At 39.3% G+C, this 12,791-nt stretch overlaps 1 protein-coding gene across 2 annotated transcripts in view; it reads right to left on the reverse strand.

The window, feature by feature from the left end:
* The window catches only part of ccnd2a (cyclin D2, a), a 111,143-nt gene that overhangs the window by 13,498 nt on the left and 84,854 nt on the right, over positions 1-12,791 (reverse strand). Inside the window, exons 1-3 of one of the 2 annotated variants that reach the window (XM_087796841.1) lie at positions 7,828-8,283; positions 6,345-6,560; positions 3,997-4,156 (exon numbers count right to left, since the gene is read on the reverse strand). In XM_087796841.1, the coding sequence (XP_087652967.1) occupies positions 3,997-4,156; positions 6,345-6,560; positions 7,828-8,022 (571 nt within the window). In that variant the 5' untranslated portion in view covers positions 8,023-8,283. Of the gene's footprint in view, positions 1-3,996; positions 4,157-6,344; positions 6,561-7,827; positions 8,284-12,791 lie in introns of those variants that run through there. The other variant, XM_087796842.1, reaches the window with a different exon arrangement.

Raw genomic sequence — 12,791 nt, forward strand, 5'->3', positions numbered from 1 at the left:
AAAGGAGGGATCTTTTGAGAAAAATCTCTGTATTTTTTTGTTTATAAATGGGTGAAAATGTGTATCTATAGTTTAGACTGGAGTGACCTCCCTCTGGCTCAACTAGACAATCATCTCTTGCACTTATTTAATGCATAAGTAATCCACTCTATTAACAATTAAAACAGTTTTATTTTGGCCTCCAACAAACATACAGATACTGACTTTGTTTACTAGTTGTCGCCCACTCTTACTTTCCAATGTATTTTAAATGTCTTCTACAACAGTGGTTCCCACCCCCGATCCAAGGAAAAAAACTATTTATATTATTCATTATTACTGTCTGAAATGTGTTTTCTTCCAAGAATATATTGCCAACATAATATTGGTCCATGGAGCAAAAAATGTTTTGGTTCCCTGTTTTTTTTCTTTTTTCTTTTAAGTATCTTTGATCAGCAATGCTTTATTCTCCTTTGACAAACACTGGCACACTTGCTTGTTGTTAAACATTAACACAATTCAGGAAATTAAATAAATATACAGTCGTATTCAGAGTAATATTGGTTCAACTGACTTGTCTGTTGGGTGTAAACACGAAAAGTTAATGTGGCAATAAATAATGCATTGGAAGGAACCGTTTATCAGATAAATGATGGCAAGCCCTGAATGTTATTTGTCAAGGAACACACCTTGAATCAGTTGGTGTGTTTTGCAATGAACTGGAAGACACATCTGCCCAAATAACTATGAAGAAGCTGCTTTTGTGATCAAGTAAAGTAACATGATATTTAAGATGTGTTAACCGAAGTCGTAATAGTAAGACAAATATCTTTTGGATAGCGGTGTCACTAAGTTTCAAACTCAAGCTTTAAGTTTCATTATCTCAAATAGGGAATTTGGACTCTTGAAAAAAAAAGTGTGTCCGAGTGTGTTGCAAAAAGGAAATGGTTCACCAACAGATGTTACATCTCAAGAGTCAAATTCTCCATCTTGGACTGAGTCACAATAGCGGAACTTTATAACTCACATCTCGGAAAGCATGTGAATCATTAGTCTCCGGGAACTAACCGGTTAATCATTTTTTCTGCAATCTTTATGTCTGATCTGGACGGAGAAGCCTTCTGTTTACGTCCTCGCTTGTTGCGAAGCGCTGATATTGTCCTGCCGTTGGATGCCATCCAGCTTTTCCTTTTGATCAACCTCTATGACAATTGTGTGCATACCATTACAGATTTATAAAGAACTCCCTTTTTTTTTTGAGTCCGCATCAAAAAAATTGACCATAATCCCTTCCAGAAGACGGAGCTCAATAACCGCAGCCGACAGTTTTGGGTGCATCTGTCTGCCCGGTGAACCAAGTTCATTCTCCCACTTTACCTCAATTGCATAAGAAAAGAAGAGGAAGCTTGGAGTGCTGGGTGTCTGTGTGCAGGAATGGAGGTTTATAATCTCCCTTAATGAGCTTGTTTCTGGGCTTTTATGCGGCAGGCTGCCCGAGGGAAACGCCGGTGTTTCCTATCAAGTGGCCCCACGGCGCTGACCCCCGCACGGCTCTGCATATGAAATGCGAGGGCCAGGCCCTTTTGTCTCTCCTCTCACAGCCTCCAGAAGAAAGCATTTGCATAAACCTGAATGGACCAGCCAATGTTATTAATTAATACAGAGCCGGTTTGCGCCACCTGACAAAATCCCACCGAGTGGCCTCGAACGGAACTGTTTCATCAAAAGAGAGGAGCCATTAGCAACGAGAGGTTGTGTTCTCCTCCTCTCCTGCTCCCTTGTTGCCTTGATAACAGAGAGCCAGGCATGTTTTCTTTTTCCACAAGGGTGGAGGTGGTGGTGGTGGTGAGTGTGTGTGTGGGGAGGGGGGGGGGGGGTTGGTCTGAGCAATAGGAAGCCTACCTGTGAGGCATCGTCTTGGTATTAACAATCATCAAGATAGCGTCGCTCCTTCAGGTTGAAAACTTCTCTTGCTTAAGAATTGCAGCTAACCTTTCGCTTTGTTATGTGTTGACGAGGTACATTCTGCAACGATAATGAACGTGAGACCACACATACCTCCCCCAAGGAGGTAGGAAAAAAGATCCCACATAGCTAACGTTAAAACCAACAAAACACTGAATGTAAGAATTACGTTGGCTCACGGCTAAAAAGAAAAGGTAGCCGGGTTGAGAAACTAATCTCCGTTAAGAGAGTTAATGATTACACATTTTATGAAATTAAAGTTGATAACTTCAGTGATTCAATTGTACGTTTTCTACTGCAAGTTCTGAACTCAGCAGGAACCATGAGCAGCATCCGTTAAAGCCACGAAACCTTCAAAACCTCCAAAGATCCAGATGGAATTACAGAACGCTGCAGAAAAATAAATGTCCGTTCTCTGATATATTATTGCAGCGGACCCGAAAGACACATAAAAACGACAATCATATAGTCTCCTTGGCGGATGTAATGAACCGAAATGACATCTCTCCATTCACAGGGTAAAACTGGGCCGTCTCCGCCTTTGCTTCAAATGTTAATAACCGGTTAGCTGATGACTGACACACTGTCTGAGTGACTTCCATGAAAGAATTATTTTAAATACCAATGGCCTCCCGCATGTATGCATTTATCTAGCTATTCTTCTTCTTGTTGTCAGTGGTAAGTGCCGTTTCCCATGGTGTGTGTGTGTGTGGGGGGGCGGGGGGTGAGGAAGTAGTTAGCATTTCTCTATCAGGCATACCAGAAAAGGGAAGCTGCAGGGATGACGTCATCTCAAATAAGAAAGAAAAAAAGAATGTTTATCAATGAAATAAATCAAGTTAAGATTTCTGCATTGTTGTTGGAACATGGAGAACTGGAGGAACCTGCCCTTCAGCGAATCTCAAACATGGGAAAGCTATCGTGTCCTCCAGCTGTAGGGTGGGGAGGCGTGAAAGTGGGGAGAGAAAGTGGGAAGGAGGGCGAGGTATGAAAACATGACATGCCTCAACACTGGCAACAACAATACACTCTTGCTGCACCTCTTGGATGTGACCGTCGCTTTTCTGCAAGTTACCCTCACCCGCCCGGGTCTCTGCGGGTGTTTGATCTAGAACAATTGAGCTCCCCGGCAGAAAGACAATAGAGGTCCTGCCTCCGCCCCCGTCCTTTCCCTTTTCTGGACCCTCCGCGACAAGGGAATGCCCCTCCACCTGCCCGGCTTTGAAGTGATACTAGATGCCGTGTAAATATCCGCTAAACCACTTTTCAGGTGGAGGACAGGTGATGGACGTCACACTGGAGACTCACCACCAACATAAATGTAATCAAATACAAAACACAAGAATATACGTCAACGTCCAGCTAAACCCAACCCCTGGTCTTTTGTTCCGCTCCTCACAGTTAAGGCTCAGGGGCCAAAAACGGCCCACCAAGTTATTTAAAACAGACCAAATTAGCTCATAAACTCATTTCAAAATTCAGTTAAATAACGCCAAATACATGATCTCCTACGAATCATCACAAAAAAACAACAACTGACAACTTTCCAATTTCTTTTTACAACAAATAAAGCCTCAAGAAAAAAAAGATCTTATGTCTATAATGTATGTTAGGATTCCTTTTGTGATCGAGTCTGATGCAGATGCCTTAAGTCAGTCAAACATCTGACTTAATGTTGGATTGAAGAAAGAGACCGCGACACGTACATTGTACTTCCTGATTACAAGAAAAATATGTTTTAAGGAAGTGTCTTACTTGTCAAAAGCCTATTTAGAATTCATGTATTTTAGCAATATTTAAGCCAAGATTCGTAACAAATGGATTAGAAAAGTAAAGAAAATATAGTAAAGTCAAAAAGTATAGATGCACAAAGAACATGGTTTTACTCATCTTTACTGGTCCTCAAATATGGTAAAGAAATCCATGTACAGGTGTGGAATGATAAATATGCATCATCAACAAGAGTGAAATATCAAATATGCAAAAGAAAACGTGTTCGCTATGTTGCTTGGCCACACTCAAAGACATTCAACAGATGTTTTCTTGGCTCACCTGTGGCACAGAGGGCTATGAAAGTCTGGACGTGCTTGCGTATGAGCGCCAGCTTGTCCTCAGGTAGCGGCAGCCTCCTCACGATGTGCTCAATGAAGTCGTTCGGTGTCACGGCGGCGAGATTCCACTTCAACTTTCCCAGCACCACCAACTCCCACTCCTGATCACACACAGATGATCAGATTATTAGTTTAAAAAAACCCAAAACAAAACAAACAAAAAAAACAAGCCTGATGTAATGTGACCTGTTTCAACCGGAGAATTATTGCTTATTAAATTAAGGTTCAGAATCAGCGCCACCAAGCCAGGTGACTTCACAATGCTGTCTCACCCCCTCCTCCTCCCTGTCTGGCATCTGGGGACTTTCCTAAAGAGGCCCACCAGAGGTTCTACACAGTGTGAGAGTGAGTGTGAGAGAGGGGAAATTGATACAATGCTTGTACTTTATGGACAAAATCAGCTACAAAATGGGATTCGTAAGGTTTCAGGAGAAGTCAGTGGATATGAATCATAACCGACTGTCCACTTTTTATCAAAGTGGATCGCTCTAATATTGTTTTGGTTTGACCAGGACCAGGAATCGAAAGAGGATTTCACTTGTGTTTTTTTTCTACTTTCACTTCCTAAAAGAGGAAAAGGATAATCAAGAGTTTGCTTCTAAATTGGCGAAATATGCCTGATTCAGCCTTGTGACTGCGACCAGTGATGCCGTTCATTTTCTCCTCGCTGACCACAGTTCAAACTGGAAATTTGCTAATCAAAGTAACCGTTTTAAGTCATCATCTCAGCCCGCATGTTTCTATTAAGGAAAAACCCTCCATTCTGAAAGGATTCAAAACAAATGACTCTCATTAACATTTCTGAAACAAACTTGTCGATATTTGTTGCATAGACTTGTTGACCAATTATAACTAGGTAGGTTAAGATAAATATTGAAAAAAAAATCTCAATGCAATTAGAGAAAAATGGTAATTCCTTAATTGTACTAAACATTGTAACACAATAAATTAAATAACTCATTTCATTTTATATTTAACAATACATACTAAATAATGTCAATAAATACCAGTAAACATGGCTTTAAGTTTTTGTATTAAAAAAAAATTATGCAATTATATTTGCAAGTAAATTTTTGTTTTTATGCATGCATTTGAAGAATGATATACATATTTGGCTGTTTTTCTTTAGTCTTAAAGTGGTATAGTTACAAGTACCGGGTATATTGTATACCTCTGATATTTAGAAAATGCTTGGAAAGCTTCAGACATGATAGTCAGACACTGAACAGACCTTCCTGTCTCTAACTTTGCAACAGCAACAGAGTTGAGGATGCAGCTCTGAAAAAGAGTCTTGCAACACCGGATCGCTGCTGACAGGGTGGCAACTCAGCGCCCACTTCCTTCTGCTACTGCCTTCCTCTGGTCACACCTTTTTTGTAACATTGTGGTTTTCTTTACAAGAAGTTGTTGCCAAATAGCAGGACATAAAAAAACAAACAAAAAAACACCACTTAAATAAATAAAACAATCACATGCAACAGCTGATGTAGCTGCATGCTAGCCCGAGACGCCGCTTTAGACAAAAAGAGTAACCTGGAATCATAAGGTTTCCCCGAGTCTCTTGGATTATTGACGTATCGGATGCAAGATTAAAAAAAAAAAGAAAAAGAAAACCTGCTTGTCTTGAAACTGCCACAATCAGCTCAGCAGGTCGACCTGCCAGTTAGACAGCGACACAGACCAACAGCCGCCTGGCAAATCAGCCACATCTGAACTGAGATCTGCATCCGTCATGGGTGGGATTGACTGTTGTTTACAGAGGAATGTTTATGTAGCACCACAGAGCGGCGGGTAAATTCTTATCTGATGTGAAACTGAGTTAATTAGTCGGTGAACGCAGCTGCCGGCTTCCACGGACATTGTCCTCCTCCTCCTCCTGGACGCTCCTCCGTTTACTAGAATAAACCCGAGAGGTGTCCCGGGATGACATAATACCTCCAACCTGTGCATCTGTGGTTATTTCGGGGGGATTAAAGCTACACTGTAAAAGGAAAACTTGGACTTCTCTGTCTCTCTCGAGCTGACAGAAACAGAGTCAGAACTTTTGGCTGCTGTTCAAGCTGACCTCGTTGCTCTGTGCAAATATTTGCCGCCAGATGTCAGTATAGACCACTGCACAGACGAGACTGGAGCGCCTGGAGGGTCTTGCACAGAGACCTCCTGGAACAATTTAGACTTTTTTATTGACGCTTTATCTACAGATGGGTTCGCATGTCTGGTTGTGGACGACATCAAAAGCAGATGAAACAAAACATTATATGTGGCTCCAAAAAAAATAGATAGACTTACCAGCAGCTCCTGAGGTCTGATGGAGTTATCTGTGTAGATGCAAAGCTTCTCTGCAGTTAAAGGACGAGTTTCTTTTAATTTGGATGCTAGGAACATGCAGACAGCCCCCAGCAGCTGCAGGTTACACTTTTTGGTGGGTACCACCGCTAAAAATCTGTCCAAGTAGTTCATGGCCAATGGAAACACTTCTTCCTCGCACTTCTGCTCCTCGCAAACCTGGACGGAGAGGACAGAGGATCAGCATTAAGTATTCACCCCCCAAAAAACAAGCATTAGACAAAAAGCAATAGATGAATCATAAAAATAGCACATCATAATTCAGTGACACACATAGTTGGGGCATAGCCAAGAATTTGCGCCCAGCCCTTAATCGGTTGCGACATCATAAATTAAACCAATATATAAGATTTCCCAAATAATGCATCAAGACAGAAGCAAAACCTGTCAATGGTCTCATTCCTGCAGCTCGTTCGGTCAGAAACGAATTAAAGTCACAAACAACCGATATGGAAGCAGGAAAAAACACCCCGACAGCGCAGCACACGGAAACGTGCTTTTTCTTCATTCGTCATCTTTTCATAAAATAATAAAAAATATAAATAAATTGTTTGGAGCGGCGTGTCGCACACCACAATGTTCACGAACGTCTTCCGCGTCAGACCCGACAATTCCCACGAACGTGCGACGATGGTAAATAGGATTAAAATGTCAAATTCGGAGACGAGTAGCGAGCGATCGGTGCGACGTGCGTCACTGCCGCAGCGATATTCCATTTCAGAAATTAATACAAATTATTCTGCGACTCCAAACCTGGAAATCTATACATGAAAATAAAGCGCAGGGACTCAAGATTCCGTTGACATCGGTGTCGGGGACAGATGTTTGGGTTTACATCAAAAAATGAACATAATTCCATAGCGAGGAGGTATGACGCGGAGGGCGAAAGTACAGATAAAGGCCCTCGCCCTTCCTATTTTTAAAATAAAAAACACAACATTCGAAGCGTGTTCGCGAACCGTTTTCAACTCAAGTGGAAACCAAAGACTCTCTTCTGACATTTCCTGAAGGTTTTACCAGCTGTTATTGCGTTTATGATAGTGTAAAGTCCTGTTAAAAGCGCAAGTTGAAAACCAACATGGCGTAAGACGAGGCTTGCTTTGACGAGTGCATACGTGTGCATGGAAATATATATTGTTAAATAATCGCAACCGAGAAGCAACAAGTCGCGACAGCGTTTGAAAGCTTTTATGCGAGTGTCACATGTTCGGGAAAAGGAAAACAAGAGTCACAAATGCGGTAAAACTTTCGCGCACTAATAAATACCAAATAAATTGGAAAAAAATGTCAGATTTGGGTTATATGTTACAAAACGTGTCGCGAACCGTAGCGACAGGTGTCAGCTGTGTGTTCAGAGTGAAAAAAGTGGAGCAGATTCAACAAAAAGGGGATTTAAAGCAGAAATAATAAGAGTCGTCGGTAGTACCTCCAACATCCAGGTCGCGACTATCCTCCGCATGAAAGGCTGAATGTCTTTCTGGACGCCTTTGAAATAGGAATATTGCGGTAGAAACCTCTCCTCGATGGTCAACAAGCTCTGCAGGACCCTGTCATCGAGGAGGAGGTTCGGGTCCGGACGAGCTCGAATGTTGGCGTCTATCTCGAGGCAGAGAAGCTCCATGGTGCTGGTGCTTTCACTTCACTCGAAGAAAAAAGTCGCGTTTCTCTCTGCGTGGTGCGGAAACGTTGTGCGGTAAAAGATACAAAAAAAAAAAAGAATCTTTCTTGGAGGCATAAAAAAAGTGAGACTGCAGGGGCTCCGAGAGAGTAGTCCTGCCTCTCCTCGTTGAGAACTTTTTCCTTTCTCCCCACAGTGCGCCTCGACTTTCATCCACAGATCTGCGTGCGCCACTGACGCAATCCACTTCATTACCTCCGAGGACCAGTCGCAGTGCACTGCACGCCTCTTTATTCCCCACGACCATACAACTCAGTAAAACTGGTTTCTGGTTTCTTCACATCTACTTAAGACTCTTTAAAGTCACAAAGCAACACTAATGTCGGACTTTTAAGGAGGTTTTAAAACGTGCATGTCATTATTTTTTAACTTTTTTACCAGCAAATGTACTTATTATAACGTTTTAACAAAAACTACGGAGCCACTTTTTTTTCAATTCATACAAACTCTATTTGTCATGAAATGACAAATAAAGCAACTTGTGTACATAACAAACTACATTGAAACCTAAATTAGTGATCACAAACATGGCAGTGAAACTTCAGAGAAGAAGTTTGTCAATGAAACTCATTTTAACAACACAATGAATAGGAATAATTGAATGGTTAGAGTGCAACCTTTTTATATTCTTATTTCAGGTTACATCATATGTGAGAGGTAAATCATGGATATAATGTTCTCAGCCACATAGAAGTTCAATATAAACATTTATATATCAGTAGTATTAAGAAAAACCTTCAAACAACCAACTTGAGTCAAAATGGTTGGAAAAAAATGACGTTTTTAATAAGGTTCAGGTAATTCTAAGTTGTACTATTGAAGTGACAAAACCCACATCAGTGCTTAAATTAAAAACCAATTAAACTCCAATGGTCATCAGAAGTGTTTTGCTTTTACATTCTACAGCCAAATTCAACAACATGAGTTCTTGATCAACTTTACTTTGGGTCATACTTCAAATATAGCATTGAATGCATCATCCTTGTTCTGGCTTTACTTTTTCTCTACTTCAGATGTCATTTAAAGGACAAGATATATGGAAGCTGCATCAGTCCAAACAATGCATTGGCTCTTTGCATTCAACAGGTTTCCTCCAATGAACCCCCAACTTCCTATCATGTGACAGGAAGTCAAACTTGCTTTGCAAGTAGTTTTAACAAAACATTCTGCTGTTTTTACGCGCAAACCATAACCATTGCTACAAATGTTCCACAAGATAGTTTTCTGGTTTTACTTACGAAAAATACTGATGCTATTAACAATCAAACATCTTTCTGTTCAGTTATTAAATACTAAACAGACACTAGATCATTTTCCACAATAAATTGAACATTCTGTCCGATAATCATTATTTATTCCTCCCACATGACCCCCAGGAAAAACACACAATCGACTTCCTGTTTAGAGGGATCCAAAAAAAATGTCATGTGATATAAAGGTAATTACATGAATAAAAGATTTTATTTGTGCTCAAGTCATAGAACAACAATTCAATCACTAACTTTTATGCTTAATTTTTCTTAATTCATTTTTTTTTATTACATGTGATATGAGCAAAGCGTTTTCTGTAATTTCCCAACAAGCCAAATTTAGATGAAAGTAAATAAAAAAAATGTATTTAATCATGTATTTTAAGCTGAAATAAATCATCTAAAATTTAAATTAGGTGAAATAAAACCCAACAAGTAAAAGAACAAGTTTAAAAGAAATGGGTTTTTCTTTTCTTGTTGCAATACCTTTTATACATGTTTGTTTTGTTATTTCCAAAATTGAAATAAGGGGATTACTCGACTCTACCTTCTCTTTGACTCAACATTTTCCATTTCTTTTAAAGCTTAACTCTTCAACTGAAATCAAGTATGACTGATTCAAATCCCTTAAAAGTTTGTTCAGTATCTCATCTTACACTTTTATCAACCATGCTGCTTCTAGCCAACTCACGCGCATGCGCACTGTCCCCTGCAAACTTTTTTTTTTTTTCTCTCTACAGCCGCTTTTCGTTAAAGAGATAGCTTTCTAGGAAACGTGAAGTGTTTTCTCTCTCTTCCGCAGGTCCTTCTGCTCGAGATAACAGCTCAGACCCGCAGCTCCAAATGAGCTTTTAAATGCTCTTTTTTTTCTCTGCATGAAAGACTGAGGCAGATGGAAAAGAAGAAAGAAACATGAAAAAAAGCCAATTAAAAGTGTGTGGATATTTAAATCCTCTTTCTATTGTCGAAAAACTGCAGAGCCTTTGCGTCCACTTGTTTCACTTCCATCACATGCGTTGGAGATTATTTATTTTTTGGGGGGATAAAAGTGGGGAAATATCTCTTTAAAGTCGCTTCCTCTTCTCTTCCTACTTTATTTGCATAGAACCAATAGTTCCTCGGCAGTGGGGCGAGCCTCGCTGTGTTACTGGGCAGACTCCGCTGCTTCCGCTGGTCACTTGTCTCTCATGGCGCTCAGTCTCCCCCAAATACTTGAGGGGAACTTGAAAATGACATCATTTAACTTCAGCTTCTACAGATCGAAAACTATTGTAAAATTAAAAAGAAAATGATTTCTTTCATTATTATTTATTTAAAAATAAATAAGAAAAAAAAAGTTTAATTATTTGTACGCTTAAATCGAAAAGTTAACTTAATAAGTTCGATTTAAACTGTTTTTGGGGGGCTCATTTATCTCACAAAATAATAATTACAATACGTTTAAATCTAGTTTATTTTATAGTTAAATAATAATATTGATAATTAAAAGTCTCATTATAAGAATTCATTTTTAAAATATATTTTTTTCAACTTTATTTCAGGTTAAAGAGGGTCAAGTCCGACAGTTTTTTTTGGACAACGGGAAGTTGATTTTAGTCAATAAGCAAATGAATCATCATCACTCTTATAATCACTTGCAGCATCGCAACTGAAGTTTTTTTCTGCTTTGGCACAAGTTTATGACAACCAAGCTTGTGCGTCAAGACGCGTCAATGAGAGCAACTGCAGTCACAACAAAACAGAAAAAAAACAAACATTCGTGAAACTGAATATACTACCCGAGAATTTATATTCATTATTCAACCATCTTTCAACACATCATTGCAGAAATCCTCCTCCATAACAAGGCGCACCTGAGCGACAATATCCGACAGTTTAATAGGACCGGAAGTGGCGGTCAGCAGCTCCTCATCACCGCTCATGAAAGAGAGAGAGAGAGAGAGAGAGAGAGAGAAAGAAAGAGGGAGAGATCCGTCTTTTTTCATCATCATAAATAATCATCCCTTCTTTATCGTCAGCAACACCTGGAGGTGTCTCTTCTCAGCACGTCACATACATGATCACCATCCGAGTCATCGAAAGTTTCAAATTACACATAACAAACCGGAAGTTTCACTTCAAAGTCAAACGCGACGAGCTGAGAACACAAGTTGTTAAAGTTATTTTAACTAGTCGCAATTTAGCGCAAAACTATTTCGCGACCCCCGCCAGCGTCTTATTTACCCACCTGCTCCCCCCCCCCGACATCCCCCTATTACCCCCCCCCCTCCCCCTCCCTCACCCGCCTCCTTCCCATCATCATAAGAAATGTTCCGAAAATATTTGGTGTTGGGGACGCACGGTGCGTAATTACGCACAAGTAATGGGATTTAAACGTTTAAAAAATAAAATAAAATAAAAATAAATCAGTCAATTATCATCATCACTGTTTTCATTGTCCAATTAACATTTAATCCAATGTAAAAGTGATAAAAACATTAATTAAGAATTTATTTTTATTTTTACACAAAGGGCATGCTTTCCTATCCAAACCCGAACATATTACATTTATAAATTGATTATTTTTACATACATTTTTTTCCCATATAGAGGCGCGTGTCACCATTATCATCATCATTATCATCATCAAAACCGTTCTATTGATGAAGACGCGCCAAGATAGAACGATCCCAACTGCGCATGTGTATAAATCGTTTAAAAATCCGGTATGACCCAAAGTGAAATTAAATTAAAATAATCACATTAAAATAAATAATAACACATTTTAACGACAAATTGTTAAAAAACATTAAAAAAACTAAAATACCTACAAAAAATCCGTTGATTATATTCTTCATGAATTATTTCTTACAGCGGAAGAAGGGGGTGGGGGCGCATTTCTTCACATTTATTTCATTTTAAAATATAAAGTTGATATGTATACATAAAGAAGGAGATGCGCCAAAAGATTTTGAAGGTAAAAGTTGAAAAAGATACTACTATTATATTTATTTAATTAATTTAATGGTGGTTTCACCGCTGCACACTGTAAAAAATATCGAACGGAAATATATATTTTAAGCCCGTTTTTAGTCGGAGATCGTTTCATTATCAACAAAATGAAGGAAACTTGCGTCAGGAAATTTATTTTCATGAAGTGACGCGTTTTGGAAGCATTTTCACGGTTATTTCGACCATCATTACATTAAATGGGATTAAAACAAAAATAAAAAGATCAACACATGAAGAAAAATGTTACCTTGGTTCTTTGGTCTTGATATAAAGGGGGAAAAAAATTGATCCGACATTAAACAGGGAGGGGATTTTTAATTTTTTCTTCATCATCTTCATCACCATCACATTTCTGTAGTTGCAATTCTGATAAAAGCAGCCCCTGGTGTGCAGGAGACACCCCCACAGGAACATGTTGACAACGAAAACCCCCCCAAATAACACTACATCTATCTTTTATCACTTTGAATG

Source organism: Callionymus lyra, chromosome 8, assembly GCF_982586985.1.
Source record: "Callionymus lyra chromosome 8, fCalLyr1.hap1.1, whole genome shotgun sequence".
NCBI lineage: Eukaryota > Metazoa > Chordata > Actinopteri > Syngnathiformes > Callionymidae > Callionymus > Callionymus lyra.